General features: G+C 48.4%; 1 protein-coding gene across 14 annotated transcripts in view; it reads right to left on the reverse strand.

Moving 5' to 3' along the window:
* Positions 1-26408, reverse strand: part of SBF1 (SET binding factor 1) — an 84112-nt gene that overhangs the window by 30707 nt on the left and 26997 nt on the right. For 9 of the 14 annotated variants that reach the window (XM_077340641.1, XM_077340639.1, XM_077340636.1 and 6 more), the window contains 8 exons: positions 21932-22069; positions 21656-21778; positions 9722-9832; positions 8812-8835; positions 8190-8295; positions 7746-7878; positions 7464-7572; positions 2351-2464 (listed from right to left, as the gene is read on the reverse strand). In XM_077340641.1, coding sequence (XP_077196756.1) covers positions 2351-2464; positions 7464-7572; positions 7746-7878; positions 8190-8295; positions 8812-8835; positions 9722-9832; positions 21656-21778; positions 21932-22069 — 858 coding nt within the window. The remainder of the gene's footprint in view (positions 1-2350; positions 2465-7463; positions 7573-7745; positions 7879-8189; positions 8296-8811; positions 8836-9721; positions 9833-21655; positions 21779-21931; positions 22070-26408) is intronic. The other 5 variants (XM_077340645.1, XM_077340643.1, XM_077340642.1 and 2 more) reach the window with 1 other exon arrangement.

A 26408-nucleotide genomic window follows, 5' to 3' on the forward strand; every position in this document is an offset into this window, starting at 1 on the left:
TCCTTAAAGAGGTCCCAAAGTTGATGGACAAGGGTTCTGCAAGTTCTCTTGAAATTTCTTTGAGCACTCTTGGATGCATTTCATCCGGCCCAGGGGATTTGAACTCATCCAGTGCAGCTAAAGGACCAAGACCTATGAAGATAGGTTGAGGAACTTGGCAATGTTCAGCTTGGAGAAAAGGAGGTTGAGGTTGCTTTAGGATGCTTAGGGTTGATCCTGCATAGAGCAGGGGGTTGGACTAGATGGTCTGCATGACCCCTTTCAACTATGACCCCTTCCAATATGATTCTATCCACGTTTCCTTTTGCCACCGAGCATTAATTATTTTTATAACGAGTTTGATCGCATGGTGTGTCCAAAGTAAGTGAGCTTTAGCCGTAATATCTTGCCTTCTAATGACATAGCTGGTTTGCTCTCTAAAACTATCTTGTTGGCTGTCCATGGTATTCGCAGCATTCGTCTCCAACTCCATAATTTGAAAGCATCCATTATCCTCCTGTCTTCTTTCTTCAGGGCCCAGCTTTCACATCCATAGCTTGTTATCTGACGTTGACTAGCTGGCACTTTGTATTAAGGCTGACATCTGTATTTTTCCGTATTTGGTTCATTCCTAACATTGCGTTCTGGCCCAGTGTTATTCGCCATTTGATTTCACAGCTGCATCCACCACTCTGAGTGATCACAGAGCCAAGAAAGATGAGATCATCAACACATTCAATGTTCTCACTGTCAATTGTGACTTTGGTGCTGCTGCCAGTAGTTGTCATGATTTTGGTCTTCTTGATATTTAGGTACAGCCCCCATCTTTTCAAGAATTGAGGCTTTTGAACTCTGGTGCTGGAGAAGACTCTTGCGAGTCCCTTGGACTGCAAGGCGAACAAACCGGTCAGTCCTAGAGGAGATCAACCCTGACTGCTCTTTAGAAGGCCAGATCCTGAAGATGAAACTCAAATACTTTGGCCACCTCATGAGAAGGAAGGACTCCCTGGAGAAGAGCCTAATGCTGGGAGCGATTGAGGGCAAAAGAAGAAGGGGACGACAGAGAATGAGGTGGCTGGATGGAGTCACTGAAGCAGTAGGAGCAAACTTAAATGGACTCCGGGGAATGGTAGAGGACAGGAAGGCCTGGAGGATCATTGTCCATGGGGTCGCGATGGGTCGGACACGACTTCCCACATAACAACAACCCATCTTTTCACTTTCTTCATTTAGTTTCTTTATCAGGTTCTTCAGATCACGCTCCGATTCAGCAAGGAGTGTTGTATCATCTGCATAGTGGAGATTACTGACGTTACGACCTCCAATTTTGACTCCGACCGTAGATTTTTCCAGATTAATATAGGCTAGATATCAGGAAAAAATTTTTCACAGTCAGAGTAGTTCAGCAGTGGAATAGGCTGCCTAAGGAGGTGGTGAGCTCCCCCTCACTGGCAGTCTTCAAGCAAAGGTTGGATACACACTTTTCTTGGATGCTTTAGGATGCTTAGGGCTGATCCAGCTTTGAGCAGGGGGTTGGACTAGATGGCCTGTATGGCCCCTTCCAACTCTATGATTCTATGATTCTATGATTAAGCTGCCGCATAATTACCTCTGCATTAAGTTAAAAAGAAAGGGTGATAAGATACACCCTTGTCTGGCCTTGAACCAATCAGTGTCTCAATATACTGTTCGTACTGCGGCCTGGTTGGTGTACAATGAAGGGAAGTATATGTTTAATAAGAATATTCTTGACCAGTGTCCATTCAGTCTTCCTTTGTGGAACTTTCCAAAAGAATAGTATTCACTTTCTCAGATTTCTTTTCTTAACCACTTTCTCTAGTATCTTTTTCATCTACATATTGGTAGGATGGTAGGTGAATTTCCTCCAGGTCAAGGTGGATTCTGGAGATTTTTGGGGGGTGTGGGGAGATCACTTGAGGATGAAATTGGAGTCACTGTAGATAGGCAGATAGTTGTGAGTTCCAGAATTGTGCAAAGGGGCTGGACTAGATGACATTGGAGGTCCCTTCCAATTCTATGATTCTATAATTGCTAAATACAAAATTATGGTTGCTAAGATTTTTACAAACATATATGTGGACACACACAGAGCAACGTTTCCCACATGGCCAAATCTGCAACAGATTCCAACTGCAGGGCCATTTTCTGAATCTTGTGGAACAATTTCAATGTGAGTGAAGGACACCCTTGATTCAGGGGAAAAGACACACAGCTCATTTAGGCACAGAAAGAATAAAGTGCCATTCAGCTGCCAAGCTCATGTGACTCTCTGCAGGAGTCCCACAGTGCCACCTAAACCCACCCACTAACCCTGACCCCCCAAGCCAGAGTTTGACAGTGCTGTGCTTACCATAGAGAGGGCATCCCGTGTCTGATGGAGAAGTGGCTCAGGCAGCAGGGAGATGTGAATGCACTCAGGGACTGTAACGGTCCCGCCATCCAGGTCTGCAACAATCACATCCAACTGAAATAAAACAAGACAGCTATTGTTACAAGCTAGGGAAAAAACTATGAGGAAGATAACACAGACCTGACTGAGCCATGGTTTATCCTGTTATGTCAGATATATTAATGATCCACAAGAATCATATTAAAAAATTATTAGTCTACTACTAATAAATCATTATTTTGCAATAAGATGCCTGACAGGAGCTCCTGGAGTGTGCAACCAGGGGACATTTATGTGGATCTGTTGCAAGAGGCAAAGAGGTCAGTGTCCCTCTTTGACTTCGTTTCTGAGTCGTCTGGGGTTTAAAACACAACTCAAACAGCCAGGTCCAGCTCTTCCCTCATGGTTCCAATGAAAGAGGCTCTTGCTAACTAAGATGAGTAATTTGACAGAGCCTACTAACATGAGAGGTTTGGGGGGGGGGGGAACAAGTCACATCTCTAAGCAGGGGCAACAAGAAGTCCAGGCTCTAAGAAGTCAGGAAGCAACTCCAGGAGTTGTGTTGTTCAAGTGGGAGAGTTCTGCAGGATTAAGGGAACATGTTGTAAACATGCCCATCTTATGGTGGAAGGGTGCACAGTTCAGCAAAACGTTTTCCTTACTTCTTAAGCCTTTCAACCAGCTCTGAAGTTAGGAAACAAGCAGCAAGGCGGAGGCTATCCACAATTCTATGCTTAATTGCACTCTGGGCAGAAGCTGTTGGTGTGCGCATGAGGCATGGGACTCTTGGTTGGAAGAAAACAGGTTAGTTCCTTGAAGCTAGGGATTGTAGACCTGGAGAAGCAGTTGTAAGCCCTAAGAGCCCTTCAGTGTGCAAGGGGTAGTGTGGCTGAACACTGTCATATTTCTGTTGCACTGTATAAACAAGGCAACATTGTCTACCAAAAACACTTTGCATGTCAGAAATAAGCCAAAAAGCATGATCTATGTATGGAATGGATCCAGGTTTCCAGCAAGGTAATTCACAGAATCATCATCAAAGAATAATAAAATTTGGAAAGGACTTCCTAGGCCATCTAGTCCAACCCCCTGCACTATGCAGGACACTCACAATCCTATTGCTCCTCCACTGTAACCTGCCACCCCCTTTAGCCTTCCCAGAATTAGGCTCTCCGTCAGATGACGTTTACTTAGATTTTAGAAAAGCTTTTGATAAGGTTCCCCATGATGTTCTGATGGATAAATTGAAGGACTGCAATCTGGATTTTCAGATAGGGAATTGGTTAGAGAACCACATTCAAAGAGTTGTTGTCAATGGTGTTTCATCAGACTGGAGGGAGGGGAGTAGCAGGTTACCTCAGGGCTCGGTCCGGTACTTTTTAACATATTTATTAATGATCTAGATGAGGGGGTGGAGGGACTACTCATCAAGTTTGCAGATGACACCAAATTGGGAGGACTGGCAAATACTCCGGAAGATAGAGACAGAGTTCAATAAGATCTGAACACAATGGGAAAATAGGCAAAGGAGAACAAGATGCAATTTAATAAAGATAAGTGTAAAGTTCTGCATCTGGGTCAGAAAAATGAAAAGCATGCCTACTGGATCGGGGATACGCTTCTAGGTAACACTGTGTGTGAACGAAACCTTGGAGTACTTGTGGATTGTAAACTAAACATGAGCAGGCAGTGTGATGCAGCGGTAAAAAAGGCAAATGCCAGTTTGGCATCACATCAAAATCACAAGATGTCATAGTCCCATTGTATACGGCACTGGTCAGACCACACCTGGAGTACTGTGTGCAGTTCTGGAGGCCTCACTTCAAGAAGGATGTAGATAAAATTGAAAGGGTACAGGGGGGAGCGACGAAGATGATCTGGGGCCAAGGGACCAAGCCCTATGAAGATAGGTTGAGGGACTTGGGAATGTTCAAGCTTGGAGAAAAGGAGGTTGAGAGGGGACATGATAGCCCTCTTTAAGTATTTGAAAGGTTGTCACTTGGAGGAGGGCAGGATGCTGTTTCTGTTGGCTGCAGAGGAGAGGACACGCAGTAATGGGTTTAAACTTCAAGTTCAACGATATAGGCTAGATATCAGGAAAAAAATTTTCACAGTCATAGTAGTTCAGCAGTGGAATAGGCTGCCTAAGGAGGTGGTGAACTCCCCCTCACTGGCAGTCTTCAAGCAAAGGCTGGATACACACTTTTCTTGGATGCTTTAGGATGTTTAGGGCTGATCCTGCGTTGAGCAGGGGGTTGGACTACATGGCCTGTATGACCCCTTCCAATTCTACGATTCTATGATTCTATGTCCACGGCATTCCCGTGATCCAGCAAGGTAGTCACATGATAGCCCTCTTTAAGTATTTGAAAGGTTGTCACTTAGAAGAGGGCAGGATGCAATTCTTCTGCAACTTGCTCTACGTAGGCCTGCATTTAACCTTGATCTGAAAGCTACAGCTGGATTCAGAATGCTGCGGCCAGGATCTCACAGCAACAACATGGAGGTTCCGTATATGGCCCATTCTACAACTACAATGGCTACTATATGTGGGCTGGGCCCAGTGTACCTGAGGGACCCCCTCTCTGCCTACACCCCTCTGCCACCTGCAACTGTTTTTTGATTCCTGGCCCAAAGGATGCTCGCTTGACCTCAACCAGGGCCAGAGCTTTCTCCGTCCTGGGCCCCACCCTGGTGGAACAAACTCCCAGAGATCAGAGCCCTAATGGACCTAGAGCACTTCCACAGGGCCTGCACAGGGGAGCTCCTCAGCTAGGCATTTGGTTGAGATTGACCAGAACCAACAACTTCCACTGGGCCCCTGAGCCTTCCCTCCCATGAAATTCAATGCCTGAACTGACCAATTATGTGTCCATCTGTACATTGTAATTATACATTTACTGTTCCCACTGTTTAATAATGTTGATGGTATAGATAGAAAAATAGATAAATATGACCAGCCAGTGTGATCTGGGCAGGATACTTCTTTTGATACAGCCCCAAATCCCACTTGCCTTTCTAGCCACCGAGTCACACTACTGACTCATGTTCAGTGTATGGTCTACTAAGCCCGCTAGATCCTTTTCACACATACTACTGCCAAGACAAGTCTCCCCCATCCTATAATGATGCATTCGATTCTTCTTACCTAAATGCAGAACTTTACATTTATTTCTATTGACATTCATTTTACTAATTTTAGCTCTGTTTTCAATCCTGTGGGAGCTCATGTGATTGTCAGGAATAGAGAGTAGTTTCAGCAACAGACATTTTGACCGCATGGCAACTTATTTCTTTCAGTAGTATCACAGCCTGTTTTAAGAACGAGGTTTGAAATGGGCAGCAGGCAGGAGGGTTCCCGTGTGTTTCCCAGCCCTTGAGGCCAGCCTCCTTCTCACTTCCCTGCAAGCAGGAGGCCTGGGAGTGCACCAGCTCAAGCCCACAAGCCCCCTTCCTTTACCTTCTGCCATCTTTTCTCACTCCAAAGTGCCCTAAGACAGCAGTGGTGGCAAACGGGGGAGGACCTACAATTGGCTTTCAGTGGGGGAGTGCCTCCTTCCTCTTGGATGCATGTCCCCCACTGAGGGGCAATTGGGGCAAGGTTCACTGAGAAAGTCGCCTGCACGCCAGCCAAGCTCACGGAGATTATCAATCTCTCCTTGTCGACCGAGGTTTTCCCTGAGAAGCTCAAGGCGGTGGTGGTTTGCCTTCTGCTTAAAAAAACATCTTTGGACCCACACGACCCGGCCAACTACTGCCTGGTTTCACATCTTGCATTCCTGGATAAGGTGGTTGAAAGGGCTGCGGGGGACCAGCTCTTAGCATTCTTGGAGGAAACTTCAGTGCTCGATCCAGGGCTTCCGCTCTGGCCATGGGGTGGAGACGGCGCTGGTCACCCTGGTGGATGATCTCTGGAGCCAGCTTGATTGGGGTGGTTCGCTCATTCTCGTTATGCTCAATCTGTTGGCCGCATTTGATGTCCGTGAGTTATTGGCCAACCGCCTTGCTGTGACGGGGATATGGGATACAGCTCTTAGCTGGTTATGCTCCTTCCTCCAAAATCGGTCTCAGAAGGTGGCAGTGGGTAAAGAGTTATCACGTCCCTGTCAGCTCCCTTGTGGAGTTCCTCAGGGTGCAGTGCTCTTCCCCACGGTTTTCAACATCTTAATGTGTCCTTGGGCTCAAGTGGTCCAGAGCTTCGGGCTGGGCTGCCATCAGTATGCTGATGATGCTCAGCTCTATCTCCTCATGGACAGCCAACCGGACTCTCCCCCAGATCCATTCGCCAGATGTTTGGAAGCTGTTGCTGGGTGGTTTTCGCAGAGTCACCTGAAACTCAACCACTCCAAGATGGAGGTCCTATGGCTAGGTAGGAAGGGGGCAGACCAGGAAGCGCGCTTGCCTACCCTGTCCGGGACGCAACTGGTCACCATGTCCCAGGCCAGGAACTTGGGTGTGATTGTGGATGCCTCACTGTACATGGAGGCACAGGTCTAAAAGGTAGCCCAACCAGACATTTTTCTATCTTTGCCAGGTGAGGTGAAGTCATGCCTTCCAATCTAAAGGCAACCTTGGCATGCCAACGACTGGATGGCACTCTGCTCACACACTGAAGCCTGCCTGCAAGTTAACGCCTGGCAAGGAAAGGTACGGAGAAACAGTCTCCTGAGGGGAAACGATCCATTCTCAGAACACAAGATGGGAGCCCTCTTTTCAGAAGGGTGCAAACTAGGGAGAACTAGACCCTTGCCCAAGCACTGAATCTTGACCACATGGGGAGAATTCCCAGGCTCTGAGAACTAAGGCAGGGACTCGGGTTCTGGTGCTACTGGCCGCTCCTGATTTAACCTTCTACAGGATGAAGACAGAGTCAGGGTTGGGAGGACAACCTGATGCTTGCACAGATCCTGTGCATGCTTCTTTTTGTTTACTCACCTTCCCTATCTTCTGAACACCTGAAGCTCGTGGTCTCCAAACACACCATGCCTAATTCAGTCTACAAAGGACAGTAAAAGGGAGGGGCTCACCATTCCCAAAGCAGAGAAGTATGACAGACTAACAGACATGAGCTCACCAGTTCCTGTGTCTCAGACTGAAAGGCCGAACTGACGCCAATGATGAAAGGGGTGGGTGTGCTGAGGACCTCTAGGAGCTGAGCCGGCAGGATGGGAACATACGTGAAGCTGAAACCCAGAAACCAGAAGAATGGCTGCATTCAGAAAAATGTCATTCCCCCCCAGGAGCCCCACCTAGGCTCCCTATGTGGCAGAGGGGAGAGGGGAGAAGGTGGGCTCTGCCCCACAAGCAGGGCTGGGAATACCAGCTGCCTGGGCAACTGGGAATCCCTTCTACTCACCTGTATTTCAGAGGGAACATGAGGGCCAGCAGGCCCCGGCAGGCATCAGTCAGCCTCTGGTAGCTGCTGGACAGAAACAGGATCTTGTGCTCCGTCAGAGCAGCACAAAAGAGGCAGAGGACATTGGTGATCCCTGGAAAGGGGGCAGGGACAGAAGACAAGCACTGAGAAGGCCACCCCCCCCCCCCCAGGCCTCTTCTCCATGACTCCCAGGCTGACACCTGGGTCTGCCTGAAGGAGTTCAAGGAAGTGATTCAGATGTCCCACCAGAGCCTTTTACGTGTCCAGAAGAGCTGGGACCATATCTGACAACCCAAAAGGGAAGGGCTCCCACCCCTGCAAAGCCTGGGTATCCGAATAAGGCACCAGAAGTCTCACAGGCATCTTGGGTACTCCCAGAGAGGGTAGGGGTTAAGGAAGGGCCTGTCCCAGACCAGCTCTCACCCAGTTGTCGGAAGAGAAGAGCCACGCTGCAGTTGCTGACCGGTAAAGAGTCAGTGATGGGAGTCTGGATCACTTGCCTGTCTCCTGCCCCAAGAGAGATGGTCCTCTGCAAGAGACAAAGGACAAACCCGCAGACAAGACTCAGCTGGGCACAGGCAGTGGAGAGCTTGTTGCTGGCTCCCCCACCCCACCTCCCCACCGCGAGAACACTCCTGCAGGAAGGCACAACACCCTCCCTCACCCACCCAGATAGGAGCCCTGCCTTCAAGGCTCCCTGTTGCTTGCATGGCCCTGCTGTTGGCAAATGGATCCTGTGACGCTAGCATTTAGGAATGACACAACCCCACACCCTCAGAGTCTCTGCAGAGAGAGGTGGACTCTCTGTGGCCCCTTCCCTTGTTACCGAAGGGCGGCATATGGGAGGAGACAAGCACCCTGCTGCAGACCCCCCCCCCCAGTCCCTCTGCTGGATGCTTTGCTTTGCCCCCTAATGCTATTTATGTCATGGGGAGCAGAGCGCTGCGGGCTGCCTTCTCTCAGGAGGGGCACTCTGAAGGCCTCTCAACCCCCAAGCCTCCTCCCAAAGGAGGGAAAGCCCCCAGGAGAGAAAATAGGTGCATACCGCTCCTTCATCCTCTGTGCCAGGCTGAGAGAGAGAGACAGACAGACAGACAGAAACCACACAGTCCATTAGAAACACCACAGGGCGGCACATGGACAGAGGGCCAAGCAAAGGAGGAAAGCCAAGCACACTGAGGAGCAGAATTCCACAAGCCAACAGCACTGGAGGGGAGGCCTTGAAGCACAGCAGCAGAATGAGGGAAGCAGGATGAACTCTGCCTGCCACAAAGCACAGCAGAACCCCCACCTGCGTACAGCCAGCTGGCTGGCTGACCTACCTGCCCACTGTGGTGAGAGAAGAGAGGGCTGAGCAACAAAGAAAGACAAGCACACCAAGAAGCAGAATGCTGCAAGCTAACAGCAAGGGAGGGGAGGCCTTGAGACACAGCAGCAGGACAAGAAGGGGGAGACATACCTGCCTGCACAGCAGAGCCCCCAGCTGGACCAATTCTAACTACACCCTTCCCCCCGGGTGCCGCTGTCTCCTGAGAACATGCCAAGCTGGCAGACCAGTACTGCCTGCCTCCCTGCCTGTGGAACGGTTACACAAAGCATTCGGAAAGACAACATCATTTTGCCAGCCGAGATTCTCACTGTCAAATGTATCGGCTGCAGTATGCAATCCTGCCAAAGGGCCAGGCTGGCTACATCCTAGGCTAAGCAAGCCTACAACCAAACAAACATGTAAGCATGCTCTCATTGGTCTCCACAGCTCCCTGTCAGCTGGCCCCTGCTCAGCTCTTTCCAGTTCCAAGGACTCCAGGAAAAACAAGGACATGGCCCTGAAGAGTCATGGTGGAAGTGAGGCTCTCTATAGCAGAGCATGACAAGGCCTCTGTTGTCCTGATTGTCTCTGTGTTAAAGGCTGAAATGCAACAGACACAAATGATGGGACAGTAGGTCAAACCCACCTGGGTACCCCCTGTGATGGGAATGGTGCAAGTCAAGAGGTTCCCAATGACGGTCTCCAAGGAAGTGCCCAAACCGTCCACGTAGATCGTATAAATCAACCCCAGGCAGTTCTGCAGATGAAGACAGACAAATGGCTTAGCAGGTGGAATCAGCCGCCAGCCGCCAGTTGAAGCTGGAGGCACAAAAGCTGAATGGCAGCCTCTCGCAAGGAGAGGACTGAGCCAGCAGGATCTCAGTCCCATGGCCAATGACCTTGTCCTGCAAGCAGCCACTGACAAAGGCTGCTGCCAAAGGGGACAGGTTGGATACCGGGATTGAGACACTTCCTGGAACAGCTAGGTGATACTGGAGAATAACAACAATTTTATTTTTATAACCTGCCCTTCCCAATGCAGCTCAGAGAGGATAACAAGTCTTAAAAACAATCCAATATAATGTATATATTACATATACATGATTTATTTTTATTTTATCTATTTATATTTATTTATTTCTGTATTTATATACCGCCCTCCCATGAGGCTCAGGTCGGGTTACATAAAGTTTTGAAAATTCCTGACCTACAATTACATTTATATCCCAAGGGTGTAAACATGCTGAGAAGATTTTCCTTTTTTGATGGTTGGATTTTCAGATCAACTTTTCAGGTCGTAGGCCAGAATCAATAGATCTTCTTTCCTGGCCTCACCCGCAGGCCTGGCATAAGAGCCCCTTCTTACAGTTTAAGGTCCTGGAAGGTCCTGATCTCACCCAGAGGAGTGTTCGACTGGCCACGGCCAATTTCACTTCTTTGGAGCCGTAACCTGAGTAGGCTCTGGCTACTCAATCTTAATGCTCTTTGGGGGACATATGGGGAGAGATGGTCCTGTAGATACAAAGGTTCCAGACCATTTAGGGCTTTGAATTTAAGGATCAAACCCATGAACCTGATTCAGTCTCTAATCTAGAGCCAGGACAGTTTGAAGAATTCAGGTGTCATATGGGGGCTCCATGAGGCCCTCATAAGGACCCAAACTGCTGCATTCTGAACCAGCTGGAGTTTCTGGAGCAGCCTCAATGGTAGCTCTGGATAGAGCAAGTTACGGAAGTCTAATCTGGAGGTGACTGTTGCATGGATTGCAGTGGCTAGGTCAGGCGTTGAGAGGTAAGAAGAGTTGTTTTTTATACCCCGCTTTTCACTACCCTAAAAAGTCTCAAAGCGGCTTACAATCTCCCTCCCTTCCTCTCCCCAAAACAGATAGCCTGCGATGCAGGTGAAGCTGAGAAAGCTCTGAAAGAAACTGCTTCGTGAGACCAGCACTATAAGGGCTATGACTAGCCCAAGGTCATCCAGCTGGCTGCATGTGGAGGAGCAGGGAACCTGGTTTACCAGATTAGAAGCTGCTGCTCTTAACTACTACACCATGCTGGCAAGATGTAAAGTGCCAGGCATGCAACTTTTAGTGACCAGGACCTCCATAGACAAGGGAGCATCCAGGATCATGCCCAGGCTTCGGATCGAGGCCAAAGGTGTTAATTTAATCCCATCTAGAGTCAGCAGTTTCACGACACTACCCTCGGCATGGTGGCCCACCCAAAGGTCCTCCGTCTTAGCTGGATTCAACCTCAGCCAACTGTGCTTGAGCCAATCCACCATGGCCTCCAGACATCTATCCAGAGTGTCCAGGGGTGTCAACGGATGCCCACCCAGCTGCAGAATAGCTAGGCATCATCAGCATACTGGTGGCAACTTAGCCTGAAACTCCAGACCAACTGGGCAAGGAGGTGCTATAGATTTTAAATAACACTGGGGGCAGAAGAGCTTCCTACAGGACCCATCATATCAGGGCCTGCCACTGGGAGATTCTCCCCACAAGGGCTACCCCATCCGCACCCTTGAGGGCTGTGCCCCATATCCCGACATTGGCTAGGGAGTAAGAGCCAACCTTTATATATAGACATATATAAACATTTTAATTCTAGCTCGATAAACAGCCATTAAAAATTCAGCTATACACAATGTAGTCTCTGCAGAAAGATCATTAAGCAGAAACTGGAGTGTAGCTTCATCATTTACTAGACCTCTGGGACAAAGTAGAGGATCCAGAAGTTTTCTGCGAAGACTCACATGAAGTTCACAATCTAAAATAATATGTGAGGTTGAATCAGGACAGTTCGCAGAACACGGACACAATCTTTCCCTCCTTGGGACATGCTGGTATCTTCCTGCAAGGACGCTTGAGGGAAGACAACTCATTCTTGCCAGCATGAAAACTCTATGAAGGGCTGGACTAGTAAGATTATAAAAATAATTAACAATTTCCCCTCGATGTAATCGAATCCCCAGAGCAGCAGGAGAACACAAATTGGAATACCATAAAACAACTGGGATAAAGTTTTAGCATTAAAGATTCTTATGGCCGCTGGTACAAATTGGTTGCCTTCCAAAAAATAAAAACGTTTAATTTGAGCTGAGGAACACTTAGCTAAATTCAAAAACCGGTCCCGGTGGGTAGACCATTTAAGGTTATAATTGAATGTAATGCCTAAGTAACTAAAATTTTTTACTTGGTCAATTGTCTTGCTACCCAACATCCATTTCCTTGGAGTCCAACTCTTAGGAAAAAGTAGAATTTTAGATTTCGAGAAAATTATCAGTAAAGAGTTGCGCTGACAATATGAGTAAAAACACTTAAGAAATCTTATAAGACCAACTCTTGAGTACGAGAGGATGGCTGTGTCATCTGCATATAATAACAGGGGTATTGCACGGGAGCCAGCCTTTGGAGGGTGCCCATTGATCTGATCAAAATTCTGGACCAAGTCAGACAAATACAAATTTAAAAGATGTGGGGCAAGAACACAGCCTTGTTTCACTCCTTTCGTAACAGGCACTTTGGCAGTTAAGTGGCCCTGAGCAGAATATTTAACTTGACATGCAGTGCCAGTATGGAGTTTCCTGAGTAGAAACAGTAAGCGTGGGTCAATATTAAGATGCTTCAGTTTTTCCCAAAGGGCCTCTCTTGGGACTGAGTCAAAGGCATTTTTCAGATCCATGAATGCAACGAATAGTTTTTTTGTTCCGAGACTCATGTATTTTGTGGCTAAAGAAGCTAAAAGCAAACAATGATCTAAAGTGGATTTTCCCTTGGAAAAACCAATTTGTTCTGGGCCAATAATTCCCGAAGAATGCATCCATGTGCTAAGCTGCCATTCGAGGAGGTGGTAAGCTCCCCCTCCCTGGCAGTCTTCAAGCAAAGGTTGGATACACACTTTTCTTGGATGCTTTGGGCTGATCCCGTGTTGAACAATGGGTTGGACTAGATGGCCTGTATGGCCCCTTCCAACTCTATGATTCTATGATTCTAACTTTCCCCTGGGCCTTGTATGCCTTGGTGATACACTGCCTGACTCAGAAGGCCAGGGTCATGGGCGAAACTTTCTTGCCTATGTTCTGACATCCATGAGAAACTAATAGTGTATCAGAGCAATGGAATGGTGCTGTTCTGCAAAGGTAGATTTGAAATGCTCTGTGGACGTCCAATTTGTGCCGCGCCCGCTCGTCCGGAGTGCATGGCTTGGGGCAGGAAGCTGGCAGGACAGCTGGTTGCTCCACGTGGAAGCAAGAACTGACCTTGGGTATGAAGCTGGGGTCTGTTCGCAGGATGACTGTGTCCTTCGTGAAAGAACAGAGCTCCTTCCTTGAGGACAGCACCACCAGATACTTATCTGGCAGATGTTAAAGCCACTAGGAAGGCCACCTTCCGGGAAAGGATATTCAGCTCAGCCTGCTTGAGGGGTTCAAATGGAGGTTTAATGAGTGCCCATAGCACTATAGGGAGACTTCATGCGGGAAAACGGTGTTGTACCGGTGGATCCAATTGCTTGCCGCCCCTCGGGATGTGTTGATTTTGAGAAAGAGAGTGGGCCTAGAACAGCATAGATGGCAGCCAACTGGCATTTTATGGTTGGCACCCAGAAGCCAAGTTTCTTGCCCTCAAAGAGGAATGCCATGACCTCGTTAGTGGTGGGGCGCAGATGATTGATGTGCGTCCTGACAGCCCAGGTGTAGAAGGCTTTCCAGGTGTGATTGTAAATCCATCTGGTGGATGGTCATCTGAATCATAGAATCATAGAGTTGGAAGGGGCCATACAGGCCATCTAGTCCAACCCCCTGCTCAACACAGGATTAGCCCTAAGCATCCTAAAAGCATCCAAGAAAAGTGTGTATCCAACCTTTGCTTGAAGACTGCCACTGAGGGGGAGCTCACCACCTCCTTAGGCAGCCTATTCCACTGCTGAATTACTCTGTCTGTGAAAAACTTTTTCCTGATATCTAGCCTATATCGTTGTACTTGAAGTTTAAACCCATTACTGCGTGTCCTCTCCTCTGCAGCCAGCAGAAACAGCATCCTGCCCTCCTCCAAGTGACAACCTTTCAAATACTTAAAGAGGGCTATCATGTCCCCTCTCAACCTCCTTTTCTCCAGGCTGAACATTCCCAAATCCCTCAACCTATCTTCATAGGGCTTGGTCCCTTGGCCCCAGATCATCTTCGTCACTCTCCTCTGTACCCTTTCAATTTTATCTACGTCCTTCTTGAAGTGAGGCCTCCAGAACTGCACACAGTACTCCAGGTGTGGTCTGACCAGTGCCCTATACAATGGGACTATGACATCTTGTGATTTTGATGTGATACCTCGTTTGATACAGCCCAAAATGGCATTTGCCTTTTTTACTGCTGCATCACACTGCCTGCTCATGTTTAGTTTACAATCCACAAGTACCCCAAGGTCTCGTTCACACACAGTGCTACCTAGAAGCGTAAAATCCAAGTAAATGACATCAACCGAATTTCCCCAATCCAGCAAACCTGTTACTTGGTCAAAAAAAGAAACTAGGTTGGTCTGGCAGGACCTGTTGGAGACAAATCCATGCTGACTTCCTTCGATCACCAAATTGTCCTCCAGATGTTTGCAGATCGCTCCCTTTAATATCAGCTCCATTATCTTCCCCACAACAGAGGTCAGACTCACTGGTCTGTAATTTCCTGGGTCATCCTTCCTCCCTTTTTTGAAGATCGGAATAACGTTTGCTCTTTTCCAGTCCTCCGGGACATCTCCAGTCCTTAAAGAGGTTCCGAAGATGATGGACAAGGGCTGTGCAAGTTCTCTGGAAAGTTCTTTGAGTACTCTCGGGTGCATTTCATCCGGACCAGGGGATTTGAACTCATCCAGTGCAGCTAAATGCCTCTCGACAACCTCTCTATCCATGTTAACCTGCCACCCAGACACTATCCTTTGGCTACTGCCATCTCTAGATGTGCCTAAACCCTTTTGACCTGTGGGAAAAAACAGATGTAAAATAGGCACTAAGCCTTTCTGCTTTCTCTGCATCTTTCGTTAGAGTTTGTCCATCCACACCCAACAGTGGGTCTATTGCCTCCTTTAACTTTACGTTTGCTCCTCACATAACTGAAAAAATCTTTTCTTGTTACAATGGGCTTCCCTGGCCAATCTTAGCTCACTCTCAGCTTTGGCCTTTCAGATGATTGATCTATAGTGCCTAGTAACCTGTAGGTACTCTTCTTTAGAGCTCTGTCCTTCCCTCCATTTCCTGAACATTTTCCTATTCTTTCTTAGTTCCTCTTGAAGTTCTCTGTTCATCCAAATAGGCTTCTTAGAGCTCCTGCAGTGTTTTCGTCTTTCTGGGATAGTCATTGATTGAGCATGCAAGAGCTCTTGTTTGAGTAGCCCCCACCCTTCACATGCTCCCTTCCCTTCCAGCATTCTCGTCCATGGTATGACACTCATCATGTCTCTGAGTTTATTAAAGTTTGCCCTACGAAAATCCAACATCCGCCTCTGGCTACAAGCTTCCTTGGCTCCCCATCTCAAAAGGAATGCTATGAGGACATGGTCACTTCCCCCTAGAGTCCCCACCTCCTTCACCTCATCCACCAACTCTTGCCTGTTGGTCAGTATTAAGTCCAGTATGGCTGAACCTCTTGTGGGTTCATCTACCATTTGATAAATGAAATTGTCAGCCAGGCAGGTCAGAAACTTGCATGACTGAGGACGCTTCGCAGAGTTTGTTTCCCAGCACACATCTGGGAAATTGAAGTCACCCATGATGACAAGGTCCTGCCGCTTGGATATTTTCTCCAGCTGCTCACAAAGTGCAGCATCCACATCCTCTCGTTGGTCAGGCGGTCGGTAGCAGACACCAACCACCACACTGTTTGTTTTCCCCTCGCTTATTTTCACCCAGATGCTTTCCACTGTAGATATGCTCTCCTTCACTAGAATTTCCTGACAGGTAAGCCCTTTCCTCACATACAGTGCCACTCCTCCACCTCTTCGATCTATTCTGTTTTTTCTGAACAGTTCATATCCATCCATCATTACATTCCAGTCATGAGAATCATTCCACCAAGTTTCTGTGATGCCTACTAGATCATACCTTTCCATCAGCATGAGAAGTTCCAGCTCTTCCTTTTTATTGCCCATGCTTCGGGCGTTAGTATAAAGACATCTGAATCCTTTTACTTTTGGTTCCCTATGAGCTGGCCTTGCCGGTTGGGCTTGATCGTCTCCTTCCCCTAGTGGCTTTAGTTTAAAGCTCTCCTGATGAATCTCCCCAGGTTCCTGCCAAACACATTCTTCCCCAGTTTCGATAAGTGCAGTCCATCAGGTGCTAGTAGGCCTTCCTCAAGAAAGCCTATCCCATGGTCCCAGAAACCAAATCTCTCCTGCCGAAACCAACTACGCAGCCAGTGATTCACCTCCATTATCTTCCTCTCCCGACGCATTCCTCTTCCCTTGACAGGCAAGATTGAAGAGAATACCACTTGTGCCCCCATTTGCTGGCCCGAAGCATGATGTTCATAGAATCATAGAGTTGGAAGGGGCCATACAGGCCATCTAGTCCAACCCCCTGCTCAACGTAGGATCAGCCCTAAACATCCTAAAGCATCCAAGAAAAGTGTGTATCCAACCTTTGCTTGAAGACTGCCAGTGAGGGGGAGCTCACCACCTCCTTTGGCAGCTTATTCCACTGCTGAACTACTCTGTGAAAAACATTTTCCTAATATCTAGTCTATATCGTTGTACTTATAGTTTAAACCCATTACTGTGTGTCCTCTCCTCTGCAGACAACGTAAACAGCATCCTGGCCTTCTCCAAGCGACAATCTTTCAAATACTTAAAGAGGGCTATCATCCTCCTTTCAACCTCCTTTTCTCCAGGCTGAACATTCACAGGTCTCTCAACCTATCCTCATAGGGCTTGGGCCCTTGGCCCCAGATCATCTTCGTCGCTCTCCTCTGTACCCTTTCAATTTTATCGACGTCCTTCTTGAAGTGAGGCCTCCAGAACTGCACACAGTACTCCAGGTGTGGTCTGACCAGTGCCGTATACAATGGGACTATGATATCTTGTGATTTTGATGTGATGCCCCCGTTGATACGGCCCAAAATGGCATTCACCTTTTTTACGGCTGCATCACACTGCCTGCTCATGTTTAGTTTACAATCCACAAGTGCCCCAAGGTCTCGTTCACAAACAGTGTTACCTAGAAGCGTATCCCCCATCCAGTAGGCTTGCTTTTCATTTTTCTGACCCAGATGCAGAACTTTACACTTATCTGTATTAAATTGCATCTTGTTCTCATTTGCTCATTTTTCTATTGTGTTCAGATCTCGTTGAACTCTGTCTCTATCTTCCGGAGTATTTGCCAGTCCTCCCAATTTGGTGTCATCTGCAAACTTGATGAGTAGTCCCTCCACCCCCTCATCTAGATCATTAATAAATATGTTAAAAAGTACCGGGGTGAGCACCGAGCCCTGAGGTACCCCGCTACTCACCTCCCTCCAGTCTGATGCAACACCATTGACAACAACTCTTTGAATGCGGTTCTCTAACCCAATGGTCCCCAACCTTTTTGAGGCTGGGGACCGGCAGGGCAACTGCCCACCTGCGCAAGCCGCGCATGCGCGGCCGAAATTGAGTATGTGTAGCACTTATGCGCAATGTGCAGGCGCAGCCCTGATTCCCTCTCCCCCCCTCCCACAGTAAGAAGCTTCCCGGGCCGAAAGCTTGCGGCCCGGGAAGTTTTTTACTGTGGGGGGGGGGCGGGGAGAGGGAGCTGCGGCCCGGCGCCAAGGCCCGCGGGTTTGGGGACCACTGCTCTAACCAATTCCCTATCCACCTGACTATCTGAAAATCTAGATTGCAGTCCTTCAATTTATCCATCAGAACATCATGGGGAACCTTATCAAAAGCTTTACTAAAATCCAAGTAAACGAGGAAGTGTGACTTTACAGAGGTGTCTTCTGCCTGGTTCATGACAGTCTTCTGGTAGAAAAACACGGTTCAGGTGGGTGCAGAGTTGTGCACTGTGGTGAACCAAGTCTGATGTGGGTTCCAAGTGGCTTTTGTGCACTCCTCTCTAAAGAAGCAGAGCTAGCCCTACCACATAGTTAAGCGGTCATCCTGGAGGACCCATATTCAGCTACGCCATCTGCACTGGTTACCGGTCAGCTTTCAGATCAAGTTTAAGGTTCTGGTTTTAACCTTTAAGGCTATATGTGGCCTGGGTCCATCTTATCTGCGGGACCGCTTATCTGCTTATGCCCCCCGCAGGGCTCTTTGCTCAGCAGGTATGAATTTACTGGTTGTCCCTGGCCCCCGGGACATACGCCTGGCCTCGACCAGGGCCAGAGCTTTTTCAACCCTGGACCCAACCTGGTGGAATGAGCTCCCGGAACAGCTTTGCGCAGGGCCTGCAAGATGGAACTCTTCCACTAGGCATATGGTTGAGGCCAGGGCGGGTCCGGGGTTGTCAGCTGTGGATCTCTAGCTGAAACCAACTAAGTCCCTTGCTTTGAAATAGAGAGTAATAGACCTTTGCTGGACGGGGGGAGCCACCGTGATATTGTGTTTTAATGGGTTTTATGGGATTTTATTGCTTTTATAAATTCTGTAAACCGCCGTGAGACATTTGAGAGCGGCGGTAAACAAACAAACAAACAAACAAACAAACAAAGTCTGGTGGAGGAGTCCTTGGAGACCTATTCATCTCCAGACAGCCCTCTTCTTGCTCAGACAAGAGATGAGCAGCCACAGGCAGCTGGTCTTCTGATCCAGAGGATTGGTGCCTGTCCCTATGGCGCGGGCCCCCCCTGTCTGTGGCTGTTGTCAATGGCTCAATGGGCTCTCTACTGCTCCTAGAAAGGACTTCCTCATCCTCCAAGCTGTCAAAATTATCAGGCTCCTTTGTGCTAGGAGCCCCGCCTTCCTTGGGCCCTCTTGGCCGGAAAACCCCATCCTGGGCTAAATATTGTTTTGAAAGGTCCCTCAGATGGCGAGAGTCTGCAGATGGGTAGAGGGGGTCTGGCCTTCAGGGCCTGAAGACACTTCCAGAGCAGGAACTCGCAAAAAATCTCTCGTTCCTGGGTATACTCTCCATCCCAGATCCCGGGAGGCTGTACGTATGGGGGCGTGGTGGGTGCAGGAAGGTACTGGTTTGGGGGCCCATACTGTCTGCATATGGGATCTGTAGGTGGCCAAATCTCCCAACCCAGTAGGGCTCCCTATCCAGGATGCCACAGTGGTCTGGTGAAAGGATCAGGTGCCACGTTTGCTTGCTGCATGGTCAGTGCCATTCTGGCTGTGCCAGCCCAGCCTGGTTCAGCCCAATGAAAGTCCCCGCAGCCCCAGAGCCCTGGAACCAACCAAACTCTCTCCCGGGATTGGGCGGAGGGAGGAAAGGGGTTTTTTCTCCCTGGGCAGGTGGCTATGGGGGCTCACTGGGGGGCATGTAGGCTGCTGTTCGTGGGGTTCCACAGCAGGCTGTGGCGGGTCCTCCGGAGCTCCAGAGGACACTGTGGCATTGACAGCAGGGCTTTCCTCCTCTTCCCTTTTCTTGTTTGCTGGCTGTTCTGAGGCTGCGTTGAAGGAGGGGCCCTTGGTTTGCAGGGTGGCTCTACCTTTCATATTCGGGGCGGGCTTCTTCTCAGCCTCATGTGCCTTCTGGGTCATCTTCGTGGAAAAACTGGAGTCCCATTACAGAACTGGTGCCTCAAAATCAGTGGAGGAATATTGGACTGGAGCCCCGGTCCGCTCCCCAGCAGCCTCTTTGGGTCTTCGCTCTTACAGCTGCGGAGCTCCCAGAGGCAGCTGGCCCCTCGCTGCCTGGCTCTTTATAGCTGTCGATTCAATTGAAGCTAGGGCCAGAGGGTAAGGATCGCTAGGCTGCAAAGTCAAATATATTTCTTCCGATGGAGGTCTGTTTAAATGCAATTGCTTGTAATTTCCTTCAGTATTGTCAAAGAGCAGGGCTCTGAGCATCCTACCTAAGCAGTAGGGCAAACGATACTGGAGTTGGAGAGGTCACCCAGTGGTCACTCAAGGAGGCGCAGCAGTCCAAATTTACATTACAATATGCCCTACCTGAGAGAGCAGAGGCGTGACCTAACTATCTGGATGACTTCAGCCCCACTGAAGGAAAATTGTAGTACCAATGCGCCTCAGGGGCAGTTTGAGCAGCAATGGTCTGCATGGGGAGCATTACTGTTTGTATGGACAAAGGGCTGACAGAAGGCAGATTTAGGCTAAACAAAGTCAGAATTTCCTAATGTGCGTGTGTGTGGGAGGGGGGGCGGGTCCATGACACAAGTGGGTGGGGTGACAGTTCTGTTCCAGCTGCTATGGCGGCAATGGTAGACTCTCTGGCTCCCTGGGCAGCCGCTGCCTCACCTAAAGGCCAGCTTGGGTCTTGCACAAGAAGCAGGACCTTCTTGGCTCTTGCCCTGCCCCTGCCTCTTCTTGCTTTCCTCCCACAGGAGAAAGCTTTCTGTTCTGACTGTCATTTTTCCAATTAGCCTTATTTTCCCCCTTTTTGGAGTTTATATTTTAACTAGCTTCAAAGCCTGTTCCTAAGAAAGTGCCTTGAAAGGGTCCCCTCCCCTGCCCAGGCAGCTTAAGGTGGCCTTGGGCAGTTGCTCACAGCCAGATCAAGTGGGGCGGGTGGGGGCTAGGCAGCTTGTTAGCAAGGCCAAGACAGAGATCCTTAGCAGTCAGCTCCTTAGCAGTCCTTAATGAGCAGTCAGCAGGCTGGGAGGCCCTCATCAGCAGGCCCAGCCTAGCAGGCCAAGAGGCCCTCGAGAGCAAGCCCTACACCACGGCCCTTTGCCCAGGGCCTCTCCCTTTGTGTGCTGCTGGCTCCAGGCACTGAGGCATCTGAGAGCAAAGAGGCTAGAGTCCAGGGACAGAGGGCGGGAGCTGCAAGGGCAGGGCCAATCAGGGCAAAGCTGGCTGCACCCTGACTGGCTCTATTCCTACTTGGATAGCTGGACACGTCCCACCCCCTAGGCTGTTTCATAAATATATAGAGGAACAGCAATGGATAAAAGTGTAATCTAGCAGCAAGTATAAAGCAATTTAGCCATATGATGAAAGCAACTGTGGGGTGGCCTCAGGACACACCATCTCACAAGGGAGTGATGGTCCATGCTTGGTAGGTACTCTTTCCCAGGGCATTATTTATTATTATCATTATTATCATTATTATCATTATTATCATTATTATTATTGGATTTCTAGCCCCTCGCTCCCGAAAGGCTCGTGGTGGGTCACAACACATACAATCCCCAATAAAAATTCCCCTAATACAATAAAAAACCTAAAAACCCGAATACAAGAAAACAAGTGGCAGCGGAACATACACCTAACCCAACTTGCCCACAGCTCATGGGGCATTTTGGGAGCCTTCACTGAATGGGGTAGAAAAGTCTTCAACTGCAGTGTGTGCTGCTGGCCTCCGCAGGGAGAGAGGAAGGAAGGTAGCTAGCCCCCCAGAGGCCATGAACTCCCTGCTGGGAGGTGAGAGTTGCAGTTTTTGCATCCACTCATAGGAAAACTCATAGGAAAACATCCACCTGACAAACAACTTACCCGGAAGACGTCAGTATGGTCCAACCTAGAGACAAGCACCAAGCTTTTAGGGGCAAAAAGCTGAGTGGGATGGATAAGAGCCGCCACCTCGTCCTCCGCCTCCTCCTCATTCTTCAAACGGTTCTGCAGTTGGTTTGGGGGAGAAAGGGAGTGGTATGAAACTCCTGTGGACTGACAGCCCACCAAAGCTGGTGCCATAGCATTGAAGCAGGTGGGCCACCATCCCTCAGCCCCGACACACCTTTAGGCCTGGATAAGTCATGGCCAACACATTACCTGGGTACTCTCCACAGCCTCCCAGAATGTGAAGCAGGCACAGTAATGCCTCTCCGAGTTGATGTCTGTCAGTACCGCAATGAAGAATGTTGGGGGATGTCTCTCACTGAAGAGCTGCCACCCACTTGGCTGGCAGAACTGCAGGGGGAAAAGGCAGAAAAGAGGTCTTACCGCAGACAGGTTTCTTTCGCCGCAGAACATGACAGTACACGGAGGCCAGAGGAAAACATGTGTTCATACTTCGACTTTTCCCTCCAGAGCCAGCATGGCTTTTAATCTGGGGAACTGGGTTTGATTCCCCACTCCTCCACATTTAGCTGGCAGAGTGCTCTTGTGTCAAACCCAGTTCTCTCAGAGCTCTCTCAGCCCTACCTACCTCATAGGGTGCTTGTTGTGGTAGGAGGAAGGTGAGCTTTGAGACTCCTTTGGAAAGTGAAAAGTGGAAAATAAAAACCTACTCTTCGTCCCACAGCTTCTGCGGCTACAGCTAAGAGGATTTTCCTCTGCAGTCTCAAGCCAAAGTGTCCATGAGAGCAGACATCAGGGGCCACCAGAAGCCTGGAGCTGAGTTTCAGTTTTCCTGCTCTTACAGGTGCTGAAGCTGGGTGCAAGCAGGAGAGCAATCCAAATGGCTCACAGCCAGTTGCTTGGCACTGGTGGTTTCTAGGCCACCAGGCCAGTGAACCCAGGACACAATACCTTGTACATCAGCATGTGCTCCTCTTATCAGTTGTTCTCTGTTCCCAGTCCTACGTATCTGACAGACCACTTTTGTATCTATTTGCCCCCAGGGGCATTATGCTCTGCTAATACCAACCAACTGGTGGTCCCTGGCCCCAAAGAGGGCCTCAACCAGGGCCAGGGCATACTTCCTCCTGGCCCCAACCTAGTGGAATGATCTCCCAGATCATTAGAAAGGCCAAAGCTGAGAGTGAGGCAAGATTGGCCAGGGAAGCCCATTGTAACAAGAAAAGATTTTTCAGTTATGTGAGGAGCAAACGTAAAGTAAAGGAGGCAATAGGCCCACTGTTGGGTGCAAATTACTATTTGGAACAAATAAGCAAACACTCGGTCCTTGAGCAGCTGGAAGTGAGACCTGTGATTTCTAAGACTCAGCACGGGTTTCGCAAGAACAAGTCATGTCAGACCAACCTTATCTCTTTTTTGAGAAAGTGACTACCTTGCTGGATCACGGGAATGCCGTGGACATAGAATCATAGAATTGGAAGGGGCCATACAGGCCATGTAGTCCAACCCCCTGCTCAACAAAGGATCAGCCCTAACCATCCTAAAGCATCCAAGAAAAGTGTGTATCCAGCCTTTGCTTGAAGACTGCCAGTGAGGGGGAGTTCACCACCTCCTTAGGCAGCCTATTCCACTGCTGAACTACTCTGACTGAGAATTTTTTTTTCCTGATATCTAGCCTAAATCGTTGTACTTGAAGTTTAAACCCATTACTGCGTGTCCTCTCCTCTGCAGCCAACAGAAACAGCATCCTGCCCTCCTCCAAGTGACAACCTTTCAAGTCCCCTCTCAACCTCCTTTTCTCCAGGCTGAACATTCCCAAGTCCCTCAACCTATCTTCATAGGGCTTGGTCCCTTGGCCCCAGATCATCTTTGTCGCTCTCCTCTGTACCCTTTCAATTTTATCGACGTCCTTCTTGAAGTGAGGCCTCCAGAACTGCACACAGTACTCCAGGTGTGGTCTGACCAGTGCCGTATACAATGGGACTATGACATCTTGTGATTTTGATGTGATGCCCCTGTTGATACAGCCAAAAATGGCAATCGCCTATTTTACGGCTGCATCACGCTGCCTGCTCATGTTTAGTTTACAATCCACAAGTACTCCAAGATCTCATTCACACACAGTGTTACCTAGAAGCATATCCCCCATCCAGTAGGCATGCTTTTCATTTTTCTGACCCAGATGCAGAACTTTTTAAAATTAAATTGCATCATGTTCTCATTTGCCCATTTTTCCATTGTGTTCAGATCTCGTTGAACTCTGTCTCTAACTTCCGGAGTATTTGCCAGTCCTCCCAATTTGGTGTCATCTGCAAACTTGATGAGTAGTCCCTCCACCCGCTCATCTAGATCATTAATAAATACGTTAAAAAGTACCGGGCCGAGCACCGAGCCCTGAGGTACCTCGCTACTCACCTCTCTCCAGTCTGATGAAACACCATTGACAACAACTCTTTGAGTGCAGTTCTCTAACCAATTCCCTATCCACCTGACTATCTGAAAATCCAGATTGCAGTCCTTCAACTTATCCATCAGAACATTATGGGAAACCTTGTCAAAAGCTTTACTAAAATCCAAGTAAATGACATCAACCGAATTTCCAAGATTCAGCAAACCTGTTACTTGGTCAAAAAAGGAAACCAGGTTGGTCTGGCAAGACCTGTTGGAGACATATCCATGCTAACTTCCTTGGACATAGTTTATCTGGATTTCAGTAAAGCTTTTGATAAGGTTCCACGTGATATTCTTTTTGACAAGTTGGTAAAATGTGGTACTGATCCTAATTCTGTCAAGTGGATCAATGACTGTTTGACAAATCGTACCTAGAGGCTACTTTTTTAATGGTTCAGCATCTTCTTGGAAAAGAGTAACAAGTGGAGAACAAGTGTGCCCAGATCACGGGAGGTGATGGTACCACTTTACTCTGCTCTGGTTTGGCCTCACTTAGAGTCATAGAATCATAGAATGATAGAGTTGGAAGGGTCCATACAGGCCATCTAGTTCAACCCCTTGCTCAACGCAGGATCAGCTCAAAGCATCCTAGAGCAATCCTAAACCATGGTTTGTTGAAGATAGAAATTAATTGCCAGATCAGTCTGGGGCCTGGGCCTTTAGTAACTCACAGAAAATTTAAGGGAAAAATAAACTGAAACTAAGACTAATATGCAAATGTACCTAAGCTTATGTGAACTTATCTAAACAGTACATAGATCCTATTTATCTGTCACTTACCTAAAAGTGGATGGCAGGACTTCCCTGCCCTCCCTTTCCTGTTCTTTCTCCTGTACTTGCATTTTTACTAGGAAATGACATCAAAGCCAGAGTGTTGGGGATCTTGTAGGTTGTACGGCGGTGGGTATAAGTATCCAACACACTTCAGCCTCTGAGCCTTGGAGGGAAGTGGAAGGTCAGGACTGAAGGACAGAAGGTGATTGGCTGGCTGCTGGACAGACAGGCAAATCTGTTGGAGAAGGAGGCACTCAGGGGAGGGACAGCCACCCTGAGTTGGTGTTAAGCACTGAATGGCACTTAAGCCATGAAACACGCTCTTCCTAGGCCTTATCAGAAATATTAAGTGGAACTGATGGAGGGGGAATGCTTGTGGTGCTTGCTCGAGTCTCAGTTTTGAACGTATGAACCTAATACTTGGGACTTAAGATAAAAGAAGGATTTTGCTTCACCCAGCAGCATGTAGCCCAACATCTCCTTGACCGAGATAAGGACAGCCTCAGATTTGGCTTGGAGAGCCCTGAGGCTTTATTGTTCCCCTCAGGGAATTCAACTTTAACATGGAGGTTGTCCTAACAGGAACAGCTTGTGACTTTATGGCTGCCATGACAACTAAGGGTGCTCAGAGAACATCCTGATCCCCACGCATATGGAGAGACTTTTGCCTGATTTTCTGCTGACAAAGAAGAATACTTGGCAATGCGAAAATTTTCCATTCTCCCTCCACCATGGGCCATTTCCCGGTAAGGACCAGACATAAAAACTATCCAAACCCCTATGAGGGTGAAGGAATGATGTATGTGGCCGGTTTCCCAACATCTCTTGGAGGTTTTATAGCGAGCAATACCCTGCTTCTGTTACAGTCCTGGTTGACCTCTGGAATGCAGAGATGATCCAGAGAGCTGGACACAACTTCCAGAGAGCCCTCTCTTCTCCAGAGGAGCCAGGAATGTCCTTTGGTTTAGCAAGGTCAGGCAGATGGCTACACAGCAAGTGGAGAAAATCTGAAAGTAAATGTAACTAAACATGGGTGAGCACGCATGATCATGCCTTCCTCATGATGGAAGTGATGGCAAGAGTAGCCCCCTGCATTCACCCAGTATCACGTGGCAGATTTCCAGGTTGGTGGGGGACGTTTATACCTAATTCCAGAGGAGGTATTCCAAACCTGCTGTGATTCATCTGTCATGCAATTTGTGAATACAATTGCTCATATTCACCTCAATTCACAGTTGTCTCAGTTCCATGGCAGAATATCATTGTACTGTCGTTTGGTCCTATCTGTACAGATGATGGTCAGCTAGCAAGACTCAAGGAAGCAGCCCAGGTCTCTTAGAAAAGCCCACCCATGCCCTGGATCAAACCAAGCCTCAGACACTACCGTTTCACTTGCTTTAGAATAAGTGGCTTTGATACCAGCTTGAAGGTATCCCTGGACACAAATAACCTAAACAGCTCCTGACATTCCTAGGCAGTGCACCTGAAAGGCTGGTAACCACAG

Source organism: Paroedura picta, chromosome 5 (genome assembly GCF_049243985.1).
Source record: "Paroedura picta isolate Pp20150507F chromosome 5, Ppicta_v3.0, whole genome shotgun sequence".
Taxonomy (NCBI): Eukaryota; Metazoa; Chordata; class Lepidosauria; order Squamata; family Gekkonidae; genus Paroedura; species Paroedura picta.